This window comes from Bos indicus x Bos taurus, chromosome 5, assembly GCF_003369695.1.
Source record: "Bos indicus x Bos taurus breed Angus x Brahman F1 hybrid chromosome 5, Bos_hybrid_MaternalHap_v2.0, whole genome shotgun sequence".
NCBI lineage: Eukaryota > Metazoa > Chordata > Mammalia > Artiodactyla > Bovidae > Bos > Bos indicus x Bos taurus.
The window spans coordinates 38,966,420-38,987,061 of record NC_040080.1 but is presented as its reverse complement, the minus strand read 5'-3'; the positions used below and the strand labels follow the sequence as shown (position 1 = coordinate 38,987,061).

Genomic DNA, 20,642 nt, shown 5'->3' with positions numbered 1-20,642 from the left:
TCTGTCTACTGGGATTCTCCAGGCAAGAATACTGGGTTGGGTTGCCATGCCCTCCTCCGGGGGATCTTCCCAACCCAGGGATCAAACCCAGGTCTCCCACATTGTAGGTGGATTCTTTACCATCTGAGCCAAGAGAAGCCCTTGGTAAGTATTATTGAGCCACCAGGGAAGCCCTTGGTAAAATAAGCCCTTGTTAAAGATTCTTGGTGTGTAGGTATAAGGTAAAAACATCATCATCCATAGATGTAGAAGTTAGACTTAGAAAAAAAATTAAAGAAAAAACTTTAAAGTATTAAAAACAACAATAACCAAATAATATTTGAAGCTCTCTTTATTACACCAAGAAATCCCAGAAAAGTACAAAGCCAATGAAAGTAGGAGCATTTCAGGAAACAAAACAAAAATGTTTGCAAACATTTTCAATGATATTTTAGTTTTGATGTCAAAAGAGAAAACAAAAACCTCATGATTTTGCACTGAAGCACACTGCTCATGAATTAAGTACATCCTGAAGTACTGGGAAACGATTTCACATCTCATATTTGAACCTGATTCCATTATATTTATATATAAGAGGGAATATACATTCCCTGAGTTATATTCTCTTTCTAGAGATTAAGTTCATGGTGTGATTTTTAAGAAAAAAGATTTTATTGATTCATAGTGACTGTGAAGAACAGAAATAGGAGATAAGCATATTATACATATATATTCTTTTAGGTGGTACATAAGATCAAAGTTGAATTAATTTAATAATCTTCAGTGTTTTTAATTGCTACCAATGACAATATGTGGATCCCACTATAGAAGAGGTTGGTAATATCAGAATGATTCTCTGGCATATCCATGCTTTATAGCGAAGTTACACAGATAAAAAGGTGACATTGAAAACCATGCTATTTATATCCTCAAAATCAAATAAATGTATGATGACATTCTAGAATCTCATCTGGAGTCACTGTGAAATGCTAAGTAAAGATATTTACTATTTTTGCCAAATACAGTGTGACCGGCCGCCAGAAGCTGTAAAGTTTATTTAATTAAATTTGGTAATTTTCAATGGTTTTGAGGGCACATCATACTGTATGCTGCTGCTACTATTGCTACTAATAAAATAACATTAAACATAAAGGAGAAAATAAAAGAAAATAAATTAGATCTCTTGTTCTTCTAAATATTGTTTTAGTTTATCCTTGAAGTGGAAACCGATTTTCCAAGGTTTGGAAAGAAAACAAAAACATCTTTATAATTCAGAGCATGTATTTTAGAGGTCTAATGATTTATCCATTGCCAGTGTGGGTTAGCTTGTCACGTTTTCTTTATTCAATGTCAACTGGTTCTGTAGCTATTAAAGCACTTAACTGTTTCTGAGCACAGGACAGGAACAGTTCCAAACTGGACAGGCTTCTTTGGCGGATGACTTGGTCAAGCTGTTGATATTTTTTTAAAGAAAGAGAGAGAAAGAAAAAAGAATATACTTAGTTGAGGGATAAAGAATAGTATGCCACTGAAGCCCACTAGACAAAACTTTTCAGATGCTGATTCAGAAAATCAAACAGTGCTTTAAACTCAGATATAGTGCAGTCACTATTTTTAGTCTATCATCTAAGATGAAATGACAATTGTTACAATTTTATAATTGATGTTGATATTCAGCTACTGGAAAATACCGTAAACTTGATCAGAGTGATTTCAGAAAATATAAATAGTATTTAAAATATCATTTCTTAATGAATATACAGACAAGACATCCACAAATATCATAAAACATAACAGATGCAAAAAACAACAGAAAAACATAGTAGGGAAAAACAGCATAATTACACCAGGCCTAAGTTTACCTGGGACAAGAAATAAGTGAGGACATACACAATATCCTAAAATTAAGAGAACGTTCCTGGGAAAGGGGTATTTTAAGGAATATTTGATACTGTTGAAACTTAAATTTGACTTGGTCTATCTGCTGAGTCAGAGATTTTTTTATTAGGATAATTTTAGTGTATTAATAATAAATGCAATGAACAAAATCATAGAGGTTTAGTAATAAAAATCATATAAAAACTTTCATGATGTTAAGGATTATTAACTACATCAGAAAAAGTTTCTAATTCTCCTGCCTTAAAAAATTGTTCATGGTATAAAAATAACCAACATATTACCTACAGGTTATAGAAGAATGGATGAACGCAAAAGAAAGCCAAATAAATTCCATTTCACAATACACACCTGTCATATTTATGTAAAAGTTGACATATTCCTCCACAAGCTCTCTCAACATAAAGGACAAATCCAAACAAAAATTCTCTAGTAAATTACACATCTATAATCCACTAATTTTTAAAATGACTGAAAAAAATGGAAGATTAAAATGTTGATATATCCTAAAAATTAATCAAAAAGAATACAGTATATTTATCAAAATCCTCATGTAAAAAGATTGAAAACTACTAAGACTCCCTCTAATATTAGGGATTTTAATGTATATACAGAAACAGGATTCTTGCTTATCCTTTTCCTCATTTTTTTTTTTTTTTTCGTTCTTCTCTCAAATGATAACTTTAGATAAATATATACTTTATGCTTACAAGTTTCTATTAAGTAAGACAGTTCTTTACAAGGTAAACCCCAAGTGAGCAGAGAGCTTCTCTGTCTTGATGACTATTGTACCAGCATTAGAAGAAGGTTTGGTCACATGTTAGACAACCCATAAATATTTTCTGAGATTGAATGAATCATTAAATACTTAACCCAAATAGAGCAAAACAATCTACTAGGAAATGATAGGTATACTTTTAATTCTAAAAGTAAAAACATGCCTAATAATCTAAAAAGCTATGTAGTAGACATTTGAAATTTTTAAAGTTTCATTTTAATACACATAAAGCATACTGAAAGTTAACTATTTGAAGTTTTTTTTTTTAACTTTACAATATTGTATTGGAAGTTTTAAAAAATTATTTTGCACTTGGTCTAAATTCAAATAGCAGAGAAGGGTATACCAACACCCAGGTCTAGTATATTCCTAGTGGTTTCTACCTACTTTGGATGTTTCCAAGCACTTGAAGATGGGTTTTAAAAAATATTTGGTCCAGAGGCTGTAAATGTTAACCATAGGAGGGTTTACATAATCACTTTGTTCCACTGCCATTACTGGAAATTTTTCCTATCTTTTTTTTAAAGAAATTGCTTGACTGTATTCCATGATTTATTTAGCAACTCTCCCACTGATAGACATGTAAGTTTATTTCAATTTTGCCTTATTTTGCAGCAAAAAAGAAATTTCAACCTGGGTGCATTCCCTTCAGATGTTCAAAGGTTTATAAAGGGATTCTAATATATGGATTTTCTACATTGTAAGATTTGGATAGTTTATTTTTAGATGCAAAATAATGTGATGATATACGATATAATATCATATAATTGTGGTTGAACATGTTAGTATGTTCACATGGGCACTGTGTGAAGAACAGGCTATGAGAGGAGCAAGACAAAAAAAACAAGAGATACAATATACAAGGGAGTCAGTAAATGTGTGAAAAATAAACACAATTAACAAAAAAATCTCATTAATAGAGAAAAGTGTAATACTTCTGATCAGTTCAGTTCAGTCGCTCAGTCGTGTCCGACTCTTTGCGACCTCATGAACCGCAGTACGCAGGCCTCCCTGTCCATCACCAACTCCCAGAGTCCACCCAAACCCATGTCCATTGAGTCAGTGATGCCATCCAGCCATCTCATCCTCTGTCGTCCCCTTCTCCTCCTGCCCTCATTCTTTCCCAGCGTCAGGGTCTTTTCAAATGAGTCAGCTCTCCACACGAGGTGGCCAAAGTATTGGAGTTTCAGCTTCAACATCAGTACCTCCATGAATACCCAGGACTGATCTCCTTTAGGATGGACTTGTTGGATCTCCTTGCCGTCCAAGGGACTCTCAAGAGTCTTCTCCAACACCACAGTTCAAAAGCATCAATTCTTCAGTGCTCAGCTTTCTTTACAGTCCAACTCTCACATCCATACATGACTACTGGAAAAACCGTAGCCTTGACTAGACGGACCTTTGTTGACAAAGTAATGTCTCTGCTTTTGAATATGCTGTCTAGGTTGGTCATAACTTTCCTTCCAAGGAGCAAGCGTCTTTTAATTTCATGGCTGCAGTCACCATCTGCAGTGATTTTGGAGCCCAGACAAATAAAGTCAGCCACTGTTTCCACTGTTTCCTCATCTATTTCCAATGAAGTGATGGGACTGGATGCCATGATCTTAGTTTTCGGAATGTTGAGATTTAAGCCAACTTTTTCACTCTCCTCTTTCACTTTCATCAAGAGGCTCTTTAATTTCTCTTCACTTTCTACCATAAGGGTGGTGTCATCTGCATATCTGAGGTTATTGATATTTCTCCCCGCAATCTTGATTCCAGCTTGTGCTTCTTCCAGCCCAGTGGTTTCTCATGATGTACTCTGCATCTAAGTTAAATAAGCAGGGTGACAATACACAGCCTTGACGTACTCCTTTTCCTATTTGGAACCAGTCTGTTGTTCCATGTCCAGTTCTAACTGTTGCTTCCTGACCTGCATACAGGTTTCTCAAGAGGCAGGTCAGGTGGTCTGGTATTCCCATCTCTTGAAGAATTTTCCACAGTTTATTGTGATCCGCACAGTCAAAGGATTTGGCATAGTCAATAAAGCAGAAATAGATGTTTTTCTGGAACTCTCTTGCTTTTTCAATGATCCAGAGGATGTTGGCAATTTGATCTCTGGTTCTTCTGCCTTTTCTAAAACCAGCTTGAACATCTAGAAGTTCACAGTTCACATGTTGCTGATACTTCTAGGTAACTGACCAAAAATATTACAGCCAATGGTGATCCGACACACACTTCTCTCTTAGATGCCAAAGTACTTATAATTCATTTTTTTCCTACTGTCAGTGCAGTTGCTGTTTTCATTGTTCCACAATCCAGAGTAGCCAGCAGGATTCTTCATAGGGAATGCCAGTGTTCTGATTAGACACCTAGCCAGTCACCTCTGTTCATCCATTCATATCCTGTCCTTTTAAAAAATTATTTATTTTTTACTGAATGGAAGATTCTTTAAATTCTGTAATGCTTTGTAATTTTCAAAAGTTTTACAAGGATGATTTCATATAATCTCATAATAACCCCGTTTTTTTCTTCTACCCCTATGTTGCCTCTTTTCCCTTCCCTCTCCCCAGAGGTAACCAGTAGTGTGTTATATATGTGAGTCTGCATCTTTTTTGTTTTATTCACAAGTTTGTTGTACTTTTTAGATTTCACATATAGTGAAATAGATTTCACAAATACCATATAGTATTTGTCTTTCTCTTTCTGACTTACTTCACTTAATATGCCAAGTCCATCCATGCTGCTGCAGATGGCAAAATTTCATTCTTTTTTTATTGCTGAGCAATATTCCATTGTGTGTGTCTATATATACATCGTCTTTACTATTCATCTGTTGGACATTGAGGTTGCTTCTATACTTTGGCTACTATAAATAATGCTGGAATGAACATTTGGGTACATGTATCTTTTCAAATTAGTATTTTTGTTTTTAACTATATACCCAGGAGTGGAATTGCTGGGTGATATGGTGGTTCCATTTTTAGTTTTTTGAGAAATCTCCATATTGTTTTCACCAGTGGCTGCACCAATTTACATTCCCACCAACAGCATATGAGAGTTCAGTTTTCTCCACATCCTCACCAATATTTGTAATTTCTATTCTTTTCAATGATAGTCATTCTGGCAGGTGTGAGGTGGTATCTCATCATGGTTTTGATTTGCATTTCCCAGATGATTAGTGATGTTGATCATCTTTTCCTGTGTTTGTCTGCTGTCTGCATTTCCTTTGAAAAAAAAGTTTATTCAGTTCTTCCACCCATTTTTAATCAGGTTGTTTGATAGGATCTGCATATTTTAAATTGTGATAGTTATTACCAAATTGCTTTCCAGAGCAAGTGACAGTGAGAGTTCCTCAGTTGTGTCTGACTCTTTGGGACCAGAATACTGGAGTTGGTAGCCATTCCCTTCTCCAGGGAATGTTCCTAACCCAGGGATTGAACCCAGGTCTCCCGCAGTGCAGGCGGATTCTTTACCGTCTGAGCCACCTATTAGTCCCAGATGTAGTGTACAAAAGCACTGGTTTTTCCCTGTTTTGTCTAAACCACTGTATAATTTTCTATTTTCTATTTATAATTTAATATAATGAATTATTTTATTACTTATTTAAAAATTATACTATCGACAGACATTTGGATTGTTCCTAATCTTTCGCTTTTATACTAGCAAAATGCTGTAGTGAACACCTATCACACAGACCTCTGTATGCTACAATATCTTATAGAAATTGCTTGAGCCAAAAAACATGTCATCTGCAATGCTACTTCTATCGTAAATCAGGTTTCCATATATGCCTGAATCTTTCTTCAGCCTCCCTATTCTGCTTCCACAGACAGTTCACCCTATTCCTATGTAAATATGTCACTTAAGTATGGTGAGACTCTTTGTGACCCCATGAACTGTTATAGCCCTAAAGGCTCCTCTGTCCATGGGATTCTCCAGGCAAGAATACTGGAGTGTGTTCCCATGCCCTCCTCCAGGGTATTTTCCTGCCCCAAGGATTGAACACAAGTCTCCCATATCTCCTGCATTGCAGGCAGAGTCTTTACGACTCATGGACTTCTTGGTTGCACAGATGGTAAAGAATCTGCCTGCCATGCATGGGACCTGGGTTCAATTCCTGGGTCAGGAAGATCCCCTGCAGAAAGGAATGGCAACCCACTCTGTATTCTTGCCTTGAAAATTTCATGGACGGAAGAGCCTGGTGGGCTACAGTCCATAGGTTCACAAGGTCAGACATGACTGAAACTAAGACTTTCACTTTCCTTACCATTGGGGAAGCCCATGGAAATATGCTCTTTTAAATACTACAACTGTGTAAATAAATTTCAGCATATCACATATACCTACCATTCAACCAACCATACCATCTAATACTTTAGAAGAATATAAATTACTTCAGTTAAGTTCAGTTCAGTCGCTCAGTTGTGTCTGACTCTGTGACCCCATGAACCACAGCATGCCAGGCCTCCTTGTCCATCACCAACTCCCAGAGTCTACCCAAACCCGTGTCCAAAGAGTTGGTGATGCCATCCAACCATCTTATCCTCTGTTGTCCCCTTTTCCTCGCACCCTCAATCTTTCCTAGCATCACAGTCTTTTCAAATGAGTTATCTCTTCGCATCAGGTGGCCAAAGTATTGGAGTTTCAGCTTCAGCATCAGTCCTTCCAATGAACACCCAGGACTGATCTCCTTTAGAATGGACTGGTTGAGTCAGAATGGCTGCGATCCAAAAGTCTACAAATAATAAATGCTGGAGAGGGTGTGGAGAAAAGGGAACCCTCTTACACTGTTGGTGGGAATGCAGACTGGTACAGCCACTGTGGAGAACAGTGTGGAGATTCCTTAAAAAACTGGAAATAGAACTGCCTTATGATCCAGCAATCCCACTGCTGGGCATACACACTGAGGAAACCAGAAGGGAAAGAGACACGTGTACCCCAATGTTCATCGCAGCACTGTTTATAATAGCCAGGACATGGAAGCAACCTAGATGTCCATCAGCAGATGAATGGATAAGAAAGCTATGGTACATATACACAATGGAGTATTACTCAGCCATTAAAAAGAATACATTTGAATCAGTTCTAATGAGGTGGATGAAACTGGAGCCTATTATACAGAGTGAAGTAAGCCAGAAGGGAAAACACCAATACAGTATACTAACGCATATATATGGAATTTAGAAAGATGGTAATGATAACCCTGTATGCGAGACAGCAAAAGAGACACTGATGTATAGAACAGTCTTATGGACTCTGTGGGAGAGGGAGAGGGTGGGAAGATTTGGGAGAATGGCATTGAAACATGTAAAATATCATGTATGAAACGAGATGCCAGTCCAGGTTCAATGCACGATACTGGATGCTTGGGGCTGGTGCACTGGGACGACCCAGAGGGATGGTATGGGGAGGGAGGAGGGAGGAGGGTTCAGGATGGGGAACACATGTATACCTGTGGTGGATTCATTTTGATATTTGGCAAAACTAATACAATTATGTAAAGTTTAAAAATAAAATAAAATTAATTATAGAATGGACTGGTTGGATCTCCTTGCTGTCCAAGGGACTCTCAAGAGTCTTCTCCAACACCACAGTTCAAAAGCATTAATTCTTCAGCGCTCAGCCTTCTTTATAGTCCAACTCTCACATCCATACATGACTAATGGAAAAACCATAGCCTTGACTAGTCAGACCTTTGTTGACAAAGAAATGTCTCTGCTTTTTAATATGCTGTCTATGTTGTCATACCTTTCCTTCCAAGGAGTAAGCGTCTTTTAATTTCATGCCTACAATCATCATCTGGAGTGATTTTGGAGCCCAAAAGTGTAAAGTCTGACACTGTTTCCACTGTTTCTCCATTTATTGGTCATGAAGTGATGGGACCAGATGTCATGTTCTTAGTTTTCTGAATGTTGAGCTTTAAGCCAACTTTTTGACTCTCCTCTTTCATTTTCATCAAGAGGCTCTTTAGTTCTTCCTTACTTTCTGCCATAAGGGTGGTGTCATCTGCATATCAGAGAAGGCAATAGCACCCCACTCCAGTACTCTTGCCTGGAAAATCCCATGGATGGAGGAGCCTGGTAGGCTGCAGTCCATGGGGTCGCTAAGAGTCAGGCACAACAGAGCGACTTCACTTTCACTTTTCACTTTCATGCACTGGACAAGGAAATGGCAACCCACTCCAGTATTCTTGCCTGGAGAATCCCAGGGATGGGGGAGCCTGGTGGGCTGCCATCTATGGGGTTGCACAGAGTTGGACACGACTGAAGTGACTTAGCATAGCATAGCATAGCAACTGCATATCTAAGGTTATTGATATTTCTCCCGGCAATCTTGATTCCAGCTTGTGCTTCCTCAGCCCAGCGTTTCTCATGATATACTCTGCATCTAAGTTAAATAAGCAGGGTGACGATATACAGCCTTGATGTACTCCTTTTCCTATTTGGAACCAGTCTATTGTTCCATGTCCAGTTCTAACTGTTGCTTCCTGACCTGCATACAGGTTTCTCAAGAGGCAGGTCAGGTGGTCTGGTATTCCCATCTCTTTCAGAATTTAACACCATTTATTGTGATCCACACAGTCAAAGGTTTTGGCATAGTCGATAAAGCAGAAGTAGATGTTCTTCTGGAACTCTCTTGCTTTTTTGATGATCCACTGGTGACTTCTAATTCACTCATTTTAGTGTCTCCATTTGTTTTATATGCTGAATCAGATATTAAGATTCTTAGAGGGGTTTACACAGGCTGATTACTGGATCCTCATTCATGACGGTAGTCTTTTGTGTTCTCCTGATACTTTCTTTGAAATGGTTTGGCTTTAAACAATTTGTGAAGGTGGTTTGTCTCTTGGGATGAATGGGGATCCCGTAATCTTCTCCGGGTCATAATCAGAGACAGTTTAGCACAGGCGGCTGTGAATGTTGCTGCTGCTGGAGGTTGGGAGCTCTTTGCTTCTTGATCTCCTTGGCTTCATGGAGTTGTCAACATTTCAGGACAAGTAACTTACGCAACCAAAACTGCTGACACTTGTATTCAGAAGGAAGGGTCAGAATGAAATACGTAGATTTATTTTGAAGGTGGCTTTTATTACTATGGTTCATTACATATAATGTTAGATTTAATAAATTCAAAATCTTTTATAAGCCCCCCATGTCCCCAAAACATCAGGAGTTCTATTAAAAGCAAAACTGATTTAATATCTTAGAATCTATGAATGTTAGGTAAGAGGAGAAATTTCTCCTTTTGAGACCATACAGCATAAACTCATAATTGCACAAACTAGCAATCAACCTACGACTGTAACAATCCTCTAGATTATGCATCAGAATGGATATCCTGTAATTTTGTAAAAAGCAGGGATATGCACAAGGACAAAAATGTTTGAGAGACTCCAAGCACTCCTTTCTCTTGCCTGTGTTGAAAGTCACCCTGGAAGTCGTCACCGTAAAATGACTGATGTACTAACTTTGGGTTTAGGTAGCTGAACTTCACATCCTTCCTGAGTCTCCACAGAACTGTCTGAAGGCAAGAAGCCATTCAATTAATAAGAGTTCAGCTCTTTAAGGAGCAAACAAGGTAACAAAGATACTCTGAGGAAGAAGATGAATTGGGTCATCTCAAATCTAAGATTCCAATTTGGCGGTGCTTTCTGTGTTTGGTACTTAAGACCATGTCCATGGGAGGGATACTTGAGGTCTTTCTCTTATAGTTCAGGGACAATTCCTTTCTCTAAAACAAGTACATCAAACTGAAAATTCCTGAATTTCAACAGTTTCTATTTTATTAGGCATGACCTTATTATCCTTTATTGAAACAAGGAGAATTTTGGCAAAATATTGAGTTATTTTTGCCCCGTTGAAGAGTGAGGCTTAGTTCTGTTTTTGCGACTTTCATCTCAAAGTGAATCAAAGATCTGTGTTCTGTGACTTCATGCTGACAATATTATGTCCAGAGTAGTGGTGGCAAACATATTTGGCTCTGGGGCTTACAATCTCCTTATAATATTGTAGCTTTAACTGTACTCTTTTCCCTTCTATTTACTGCTGCTTCAGCTATTGTTCAGCTCTTTCGGATACCTGAAAAAAAAAAAAAACCCTGGAAATTCTGAGATATCTGAAATGGACAGTGAGACTTTAAAAATCTTTTCTTCCCTTTGTCATCTCTTCAGTTTGCTAGCATACTGCTGAAACCCATTTAGAAGCATACATACGGCTTGTTAAAAGTTAATATTAAGGTTAGGGGGTAAAAAGACATGATTTTTCAATAACTCCCTATATTAGATTCACTTGTTATTAGTATTTCATGCCATAGCAAAAGAAAAAGACAAACAAAACAACTCTAGACTTTAGCTTTTATTTCCTATCACCAAAGCATAATAGGATACATGGTCAACTTATTCTGGTCAAAAGAGCAAAATTCAAATTTGGTTAAAAACAACATAGCTTATTTTAATGGGACTATTAAGAACACTGTTTACATCCTAGAAAATCTGATACTTGTTTTTGAATATATATATACAAAATATATGAATGTATATAATTAATATATATGAATTTTAAAATACAGAGTATTAATTGTGATTTCAGTATTTTCTGGGGTTTCACCAACAACAAGATAAATCATAAGACGTGAAAACAGGTCTACTTTTATCAAAGTTACTTTTCCAACTTAAGGTAACTTAAAGTTACCTTCCCTCCTGCATATTTTAAACTTATGCTTTTAAAAAGCAATATTCAGCAAATCTACTGATAGAAAATTACTCATAAACATATGTTTTTATGTTTAGTAATTTGTTGAATGGATTCTGTTTTCACAGTCACTAACAAGCTCTTTCATAGGCACTGAAGAAAGATCAAGTATGATGATCTGGAACTGTAATTACTCAGGCAGGTTTTCCAGTTGATAACATCATATCCAGTAAGAAGGACTGTTTACCTTCTGATAAATGAAACAGTTCTTCAGTTTTTATTACAATGCTACCCTTTTAACAATGTTAGTTGGATATGAATGCCTCTCTTTTTTTGACTTAATATACATCCACCACATACACTCACACATCATACACACACACCTTCAAGCTGTTGTTTCATTTATATACACGCTTGAGATCGAGCTAATCCATTAATTAATTGGTCAATCAGCTAATAAATAAAAAAGTTAAGACTGCTATTATTTGTGCATTATTACCCTGAACCCCCCAAAAGTATACAAATAGTGGCCTTGTCCTTAAGTTTATAATGTTTTTGAAGAGTCACACACAACCATTAAAGAACAACTAAGTGATGACAATTAGGTAAAGATGAGTCCAGTGGAAGGTCAGAACTGGGGAGAGATCATGGTGGGAGAGTGTAGCAGAGACAGCTTCATAGAGGTTGAGGAGGATTTGAAGAGACTGAAAGAGAATATCAAGAGTGTTTTCTTAAAGAGAAACAAGATGTGGACAAAAAATCTAGGAAAGCAGATGAGCAGGAACAAAGACAGACTGTTTAGTGACACCAAGGAAGGAAGTGACACTTGAGTTTAGTGGAGCTTAGGAGTAGTCATATAGTTTTTCATTCACTCATTTATTCAATATTTATTCTGTACCTACTATGTGCCAAGCACTGCTTCAGGCACTAGAGAACAGTGGTAAAGAAGACTATTCTCTGCTACTGTATACTTTATATTTTAGGTTGAGGAGACAACAAATTAATATTCTTCAGGTGAAGATCAACACTATAAAACATAGCAAAGAGCAGAGGATTTGACAGAGGCAGAGAGGAGATCTTTTTGGAGGGATGGTTAGAGCATACCACTTGGAAAAGGCAGTAATTAAGAGACTTAAAATAAGTGGTGGTCCAGTGGCTAAGACTCTATGCTCCCAATGCAGGGGTCACGGGTTCAATCCTTGGTCAGGAAACTAGATCTCACATGCTGCAACAAAGAGTTCACCTGATACAATGAAAAGATCCCTCGTGCCACACTTAAGGCTTGGCTCAGCCAAATAAATAAATTAATTAAAAAAAATGTTAACAAAAGACAAGTGAGGGAGGAAAGGAATCATACAAAAACATCAGGAAAGTATGTCAAAAGCAGATGAAAACACAATAGAAAAGTCCAAAATGTGTGTTCAGACTTGGTTTCAGTGAAGACTGGCAATAAGTATAAGATAGGTGCACAATGAGCAAGGGGGGCCTGGTAGGGTAGGAGAGCATCAGAGAAGTAGACAGTGATTAGAGCAGGAAGGTGTAACAGGGCATGGGAAAAATCTGGAGAGCTTTGAGCAGAAGTGTGGCCATACTCTATGTTTGAAGAATGTCACACTTGTAGGGAGTTCCCTGGTTCCGAGCTTTCACTGCTCCGGCCCTGGTTCAATCCCTTATCAGAGAATTGAGATTCCATAAGCCATAGTGTCAGACTTTAGTTTTTGGGGCTCCAAAATCACTGCAGATGGTGACTGCAGCCATAAAATTAAAAGACGATTACTCCTTGGAAGGAAAGTTATGACCAACCTAGATAGCATATTGAAAAGCAGAGACATTACTTTGTCAACAAAGGTTCGTCTAATCAAAGCTATGGTTTTTCCAGTAGACATGTTTGGATGTGAGAGTTGGACTGTAAAGAAAGCTGAGCAACGAAGAATTGCTGCTTTTGAACTGTGGTGTTGGAGAAGACTCTTGAGAGTCCCTTGGACTGCAAGGAGATCCAACCAGTCCATTCTGAAGGAGATCAGCCCTGGGATTTCTTTGGAAGGAATGATGCTAAAGCTGAAACTCCAGTACTTTGGCCACCTGATGCGAAGAGTTGACTCATTGGAAAAGACTCTGATGCTGGGAGGGATTGAGGGCAGGAGAGGAAGGGAACGAGAGAGGATGAGATGGCTAGATGGCATCACTGATTCAATGGACATGAGTCTGAGTGAACTCCGGGAGTTGGTGATGGACAGGGAGGCCTCGTGTGCTGCGATTCATGGGGTTGCAAAGAGTCGGACACGACTGAGCGACTAAACTGAACTGAAGCCATGTGTCATTGTCAAACAACAACAACAACAAAATCACACCTCATTACTGGGAACAACAGATTGTAGAGGGGGCAAGAGTGGAAGAAGAAAATCCAATTAAGAGAATTTTTGGCCTGGGAAAAAATATAAAGTTAATCAGACTACTGGCAGTAGAGGCTTAACAGCTGGTCCTATTTTTAGACAAGACCAACTGGAGTTACTGATGGATAGGAAGTGCATGGATGAAAGGAAAAGAGAAATAAAAGGTGATTCTTAGAACGGTGGTGGCATTTCTAAGATATGATGAACTGGAGAAAACTGGGGAAATGAAAGATAAAAAAGCGTTCCTTTTATATAGGAATTCTCAGAGCCTTAGTGCTAAGAAGAAGCATTGTGAGCTGCCAATATGGCTAGGGCATAACTAATGTTTCTCAAACTTTTAGACCTTGGAATCGTGTGTGTGTATAAAGCATACTTTGGAAAATGCCCCACAAATCCATTTTTCTTGAGAAATCCCCTAGACTCAAAACGAAATGTGTATATAGAGAGTAGGTTGCACTGATTCAGTTTCCCCTTAGTCCCCTGTCATCTTGGAATTTTAATGTTAAGAAACTTTGAGGCTGCTTAGTCTAACATCTACATTTTATAATTTTGGAAAACTGACATGTTGAATTGTTGCTGCTAAGTCGCTTCAGTCATGTCCGACTCTGTGCGACCCCAGAGATGACAGCCCACCAGGCTCCCCCGTCCCTGGGATTCTCCAGGCAAGAACACTGGAGTGGGTTGCCATTTCCTCCTCCAATGCATGAAAGTGAAAAGTGAAAGTCAAGTCGCTCAGTCGTGTCTGACTCTTAGCGACCCCATGGACTGCAGCCTACCAGGCTCCTCCGTCCATGGGATTTTCCAGGCAAGAGTACTGGAGTGGGATGCCATTGCCTTCTCCGTTGAATTGTTAATAGACCAGTTTCACAAACCTAGTATCATTTTGCTGACAAAGGTCCATATAGTCAAAGCTATGTTTTTTCTAGTAGTCACATATGGATGTGAGAGGTGGATCATAAAGAAGGGTGATTGCTAAAGAATTGATGCCTTCAAACTGGTGCTGGGAATCACAGCACAACTCTTGAGAGTCCCTTGGACTGCAAGGAGATCAAATCAGTCAATACTAAAGGAAATCAACCCTGAATATTCATTGGAAAGTCTGATGCTGAAGCTGAAGCTCTGATACTTTGGTCACTTGGTGTGAAGAGCTGATTCATTGGAAAAGGCCCTGATGCTGGGTAAGACTGAGGGCAGGAGAAGAAGAGGGCAACAGAGGATGAGATGGTTGGATAGCATGACCAACACAATTAACATGAGTCTGAGCAAACTCCAGGAGATAGTCAAAGACAGGGAAGCCTGGTGAGCTGTAGTCAATGGTGTTGAAGAGTCAGACACAACTTAGTGACTGAACTACAATACGTCATCTTACACTTAAAAAATACACTTCTTCAAAATATATTTACACGTATTAGCTTGAGTTTATCTTTGCTTGAGAAACTGTATATCAAGACGACTATGGCCTCACTACATTTTGACAATGGACTTGAATACCAACATTAGGACCAGAAAGGTGCTGACAATCATTTGGGGGGGAATGATATAAATATCCTGTCTTTTAATGTAGCCATAAAAGAAGTGGATTATGTATCAGTTTTAAAACTTAATATGCACACTCATAATAGGCTAGTTGGTTTCATGAAATTATCCCATTAGGGGCTGATAGACTTGAAGATGATTTTCACTCTTTAGTGATAATTATTTTTATTGTGACATTTAAACATTTTTGCTTTAAATACCACCTATATCCTATATCCTCAATTTCTGCATTTCAGCCTAAGAAAATTTAGACTTATCTGTAATATTATTGTAGCATTAATGGAGTCTCAATAGTAAATGTCTTATTACTGATATTATAACCATAAAGAGTTTCTCTTTTTAAATCATCTACATATTTTAGACAAGTAATAAAATAATCTTTTCTTTATATTTTCAGATAAATAAATTAGACTGCAAGAAATATAGCCTGTATATAAACCTGAAGTTGACATAGAAAACTCCCTCTCTGGGAACACAACTATTGTTGTTGTTCAGTTGCTAAGTCGTGTCTGACTCTTTGCAACCCAACGGACTGCAGCACACCAGGCTTCCCTGTCCTTCACCATCTTCTGGAGCTTGCTCAAACTCACGTCCATTGAGTTGGTGATGCCATCCAACCAGCTCATCCTCTGTCACTCCCTTTTCCTCATGCCCTCAGTCTTTCCCAGCATCAGGATCTTTTCCAATGAGTCAGCTCTTTGCATCAGGTGGCCAAAGTATTGAGCTAAAATTTAGCTTTATGTTGTTATTATAAATCACGTTGAAAGAGATTCTGAACCAACTTCAGGATAACACTGATACAGTAATATACGTTTAGAATGACTCTGACTCTAAAAGATTTCAATATGATCAGGAGAGTGATTTGATCTAAGGCAGTGCCAGGTGCTTTGACCTGAACTTCTGAAATGTCGGTCTGATCTTTATCAGAACATTCAAAGAGCTTTAATGTCTATTGAATACTCAATCCAGAGTTCACATCTCCTTTCCTCTTTGAGAAACTTTTCAACTTTCAAGTATATTTCAAATATAATCTATTTAGTAAAAATCTATCAACATATAAAGAAGTTGTGTAACTTGCCAGCAAGCACAAGATGAATTACAGATGCTCTTTTAAGAGTAAATGAAAAATGGGTATAAAGAGTCTTAAATCCTATTGGCCACAACTAAAGAACTGTGAGTTTTGATTTGTTTTGTTTTTGTTTTTAAGATGTCTTAGGGTAAGTAAATTCTCTTTTTTTGAGTCATCTATAGCTCTACATATTTGGGCAGTTCTGCCTTTTTATCCCAAACTACCACAGAATCCACAGGGAATGGGAACACTCATTTTTGTTCTTCACTAAATCATCTGGGCAGCATAAACCAGCATCTATTCCAAACTTTAATGTGCAGGCACACTATTCAGTCTTGTAAGTTAGCGTAAGAGCAGTAGGCCAGAAAAGGATGCACGGGGGAGGGAGTGAATGTTTTACCTTCGCTTCCTGATAACAGGCACTAGACTTTCTAGTAGAAGGTTCCATGTGTGAAGCTTAATAAACTTGAAAACAAAATAATTCTGGTAACAACTGCTTTTCTCCTAATTCAGACAATTTCCAAAACATCTGAAAAAAGCCACAGATTTAGGAAAATTTTACAACAAAAGTAAAGGTAATTAAAATTGTATGTGTTAAGTACCCTAAGTTGCTTCAGTTGTGTCCAAGTTTTTGCGACCCTATGGACTGTAACCTGCCAGGCTCCTCTGTCCATGGAATTTTCCAAGCAAGAATACTGGAATGGGTTGCCAGGCTTTTTTTCCAGGAGATCCTCCTGACCCAGGGATCAAACCTGGGACTCTTATGTCTCCTGCATTGGCAGGTGGGTTCTTTACCACTAGTACCATGTGGGAAATTGTATAGTAAAGTAGTAATTGCATAGAAATTCTATCTTAGGGCTCTGACCCATAAGGTTGTATTTACCTATTAAGTTCCATATTCTACTTTCCAGGGTTCAATGGTAAGAATTTATCTCAAATGAAAAATGGATTGATTCTGGCAAGACAGACTAACCGATTTTAATATGACATTTCCACATAAAGTGTTAAATACAATTTATTACATGTTCCCAAGCCATGAACAACCTTTTTCTACATATTTTCAAATCTTGGTTAGTGCAAAAGCATTGCAAAGATCACTGGTCTTTTGTAAATTAAACAACACAAAAATCCTGAACAAACATTGTTAAGTAACAAATTGATCAAGCACAACAAAAATAAACTCTTATATTTTCATCAATTTAAGTTAATATTTTAGCAATTCTTTTGTGCCAATCTAAGGAACAATATTTGCAAATTACTTTCTATATCCTTTTTTTGTTTTGATTTTTTGGCAATTTAAATTTCATCTTATTTTCAAATAGGAGGAAGAATTACATGACTACTTCTGGGGGTTCTTGTCTTCCTGTGCTATCTTAAAATTCTCAAATGACTGATACATTTTGTCTTTTATGTTTCAATTTACAAAAGCAGGCAAAGGACTGTCCACAAACCTACTTCTTTTTTTTGGCCACACCGCACAACTTGTGGGATCTTAGTTCGCTGACCAGGGAATGAACCCGGGCCCTTGGCAGTGAATGCACATAGTCCTAACCACTGGACTGCCAGGAAATTCCCCAAAAGGCTTTATTGCAAGCTCTCTCCACACATATCAAGTCTAATCTTTTCTTGTTCTGAGCACAGTGTTACTATCACTACTTGCTATGCACAGGTGAACTGGCCTCTGTGTTGTATTTGTTATCTATTTGTTGTTGTTTAGTCACCAAGTAGTGTCTGACTCTGCGATCTGGACTATAGCTACTCTAGACTGTAGCTAGCCAGGCTCCTCTGTCCATGGGATTTCCCAGGCAAGAATACTAGAGTCAGTTGCCATTTCCTTCTCCAGAGAATATTCCCAACTCAGGGATAGAACCTGTCACCTGCACTGGCAGGTGGATTCTTACCACTGAACCACCTGGGAAGCCCTTGGTTATCGATTACTGTGTAACAAATCACCCTAATCATGGCTTAAATCAAAACAAAAAACTGTGATATTAATCATCTCCCTGTTTTTGTGGGTCAGGAAACTGGGTGCAGATTAACTGAGTGCCTCTCATGCATGGTCTCTGCCAAGGCGTTACAATCAAGGCGTCACTGGGGCTGCAGTCAACTCAAAGTTCAGCTGGGAAAGATGCTGATTCCAAGCTCACTGAGTGGTTGATGATAGGCCTCAAAACATCCACTTTCAACAGAGCTCATGTGAGCTTCTCCACAAGGCTGCTTAATAACATAACAGCTGACTTCTCCCAAAGCAAGGAACCCAAGGGAGAATTAGACACAGCAGGAGCACACCGAGAGAGCAAGATAACACCCAAGCCAGAGGCCACAATCTTCCTAAAAGTCAACTTCACTTCATCCAGCCCAGGCTCAAGGGGAGGTAATTACATAAGTACAGGGCTTCACTGGAAACTATCTACTGTGTATTATCTCAGTTTTATTCTACTGAAACTGAATGAGGCCATTGAGGCTTAGGACTGTTATGACTTGCCCGAGTGGTGGGGACAGGATTCAAATACAGGTGTGTATGATACCAAGCTATTCTCTCAACCACAATACTCCAGTGCCTTTTCAGATAAGAACTTCAGTTATGGCCGGGGGCCTTGGCACAGTATCTGTTTTGCTATAAATATTTAGGGGTTTCTTGCACTGTGTACACTTGTGCAAAAACTTGTCAAGATGCCAAAAGCCCTATAGATACAGTTATTAAAACATGTAATTTTCTTTTCTTCCTAAACAGCAGGTTCAGGAAGCTTTCTGTTATATTAACATATAAATGTTTCCCTTAAAATGCAACAGAAGCATCTGAAGAATAACTGGCATGTTAAATACATCACATATGCCTTAAAGGATCTGTAAACCTCAGTGCCTGTATATAAAAACAATAGATTACTTCTTTCCAGATCCATAATGAAAGAAAGGGGAAATACTCAAAAAGGCACTGTGTGGGGTGGACCTCACCTTGGGGGTACCTCTGAGGTTTCGACAATCTTTGCTTGCTTATCTTCTTTTCCACTAGTGATAGAAGGGGCTACGTGCGCAGGGTGAGCTACCCCACACCTGCGACACATATCTGATTCCCATTAGGAAATCCTCAGTATCCAAAATAGAACCAATGGAACAAAGAAACATTTAATCAGATGGAAGTCAGTGAGAATAGATGTTTTTCCTCTTATTTTAAATAAATAGGGCTGCTCTTCTTTTCCATTCAGGATTTTACAGCGTGTACTTGACTGCTAAAGCCTTGAAAAAACATGATGCCGTACGTCTGGCACATTTTAAAACACATTTATCCACCTAAAGGAATCAAGTAGGAAAACACCCTAAAATCCCAGCTGGCTTGAGAAAAGTAAAAAAACCATAACCTCCCTCCTTGTAAACAAGTAAAGGAGGTTTGGTTTCAATTAAGAAAGCTAAATTTGGATATTATTGTCTAAAACTGGCAATAGCAATAGCACCTGCTCAAAGAGATGCTGAAAATACTCAACACTGGAACCTACCAAACAGAAGATACAAGAAGTCAGGGATTACGGCAAAGCTTGAGAGTTCTCTCTCCAACATCCACTCATCTTTCTTACCAATAAAATTCCACTTTAGTCCTAGGAAAAATGTGAACTTCCTCAAGGTATCATTCCCAAGATTTCCTTCCAGCTGGCTGCAAGGGGTAACTAAAGAGATGTTAGTGCAAGTTATTGGGGAGGATCTCCAGAAGAGCTCCTTAAAAGTGGACAGACACCTGTCTCGATTTTCTTTTCCCTTTTTGATTCTTGCATCCTTCCCTTTTCCTCTACCTCAAATGTATTTACTGGAGCTCCAGCTGCCATTTTATAGCCTTAATCATGTAAGCCAGTGCTAAGGAGTTAAAAGGTACAAAGTCAGAGTGAGAGTGTGTGTGTGTGAAAGTCACTTAGTCATGTCTGACTCTTTACAACCCCTTGGACTATATATACAGTGCATGAAATTCTTCAGGCCAGAATACTGGAGTGGGTAGCCTTTCCCTTCTCCAGGGGATCTACCCAACCCAGGGACTGAACCCAGATCTCCCACATTGCAGGCGGATTCTTTACCAGCTGAGCCACAAGGGATGCCCAAGAATACTGGAGTGGGTAGCCTATCCCTTCTTCAGCAGATCTTCCCAACCCAAGGAATCGAACCAGGGTCTCCTGCATTGCAAGTGGATTCTTTACCAACTGAGCTATCAGGGAAGCCCTACAAAGTCAGAAGGATCCTGAATGTTTTATGACTTTGCTAAGCTTTTGTACCTTTAAACTACTCACCTCTGACTTGCTGCTATTTCTAGCTTCTGTTACTAGGAGGAAAGTATAAGT

The 20,642-nt window shown here is 38.4% G+C and overlaps 1 protein-coding gene across 4 annotated transcripts in view; it reads right to left on the bottom strand.

The window, feature by feature from the left end:
- Window positions 1-313: 313 nt before the first annotated feature.
- CCDC91 (coiled-coil domain containing 91) overlaps window positions 314-20,642 on the bottom strand; it is a 395,228-nt gene continuing 374,899 nt past the window's right edge. For 3 of the 4 annotated variants that reach the window (XM_027541619.1, XM_027541623.1, XM_027541621.1), the window contains one exon: window positions 314-1,430. In XM_027541619.1, the coding sequence (XP_027397420.1) occupies window positions 1,320-1,430 (111 nt within the window). In that variant the 3' untranslated portion in view covers window positions 314-1,319. Of the gene's footprint in view, window positions 1,431-10,393; window positions 10,711-20,642 lie in introns of those variants that run through there. The other variant, XM_027541622.1, reaches the window with a different exon arrangement.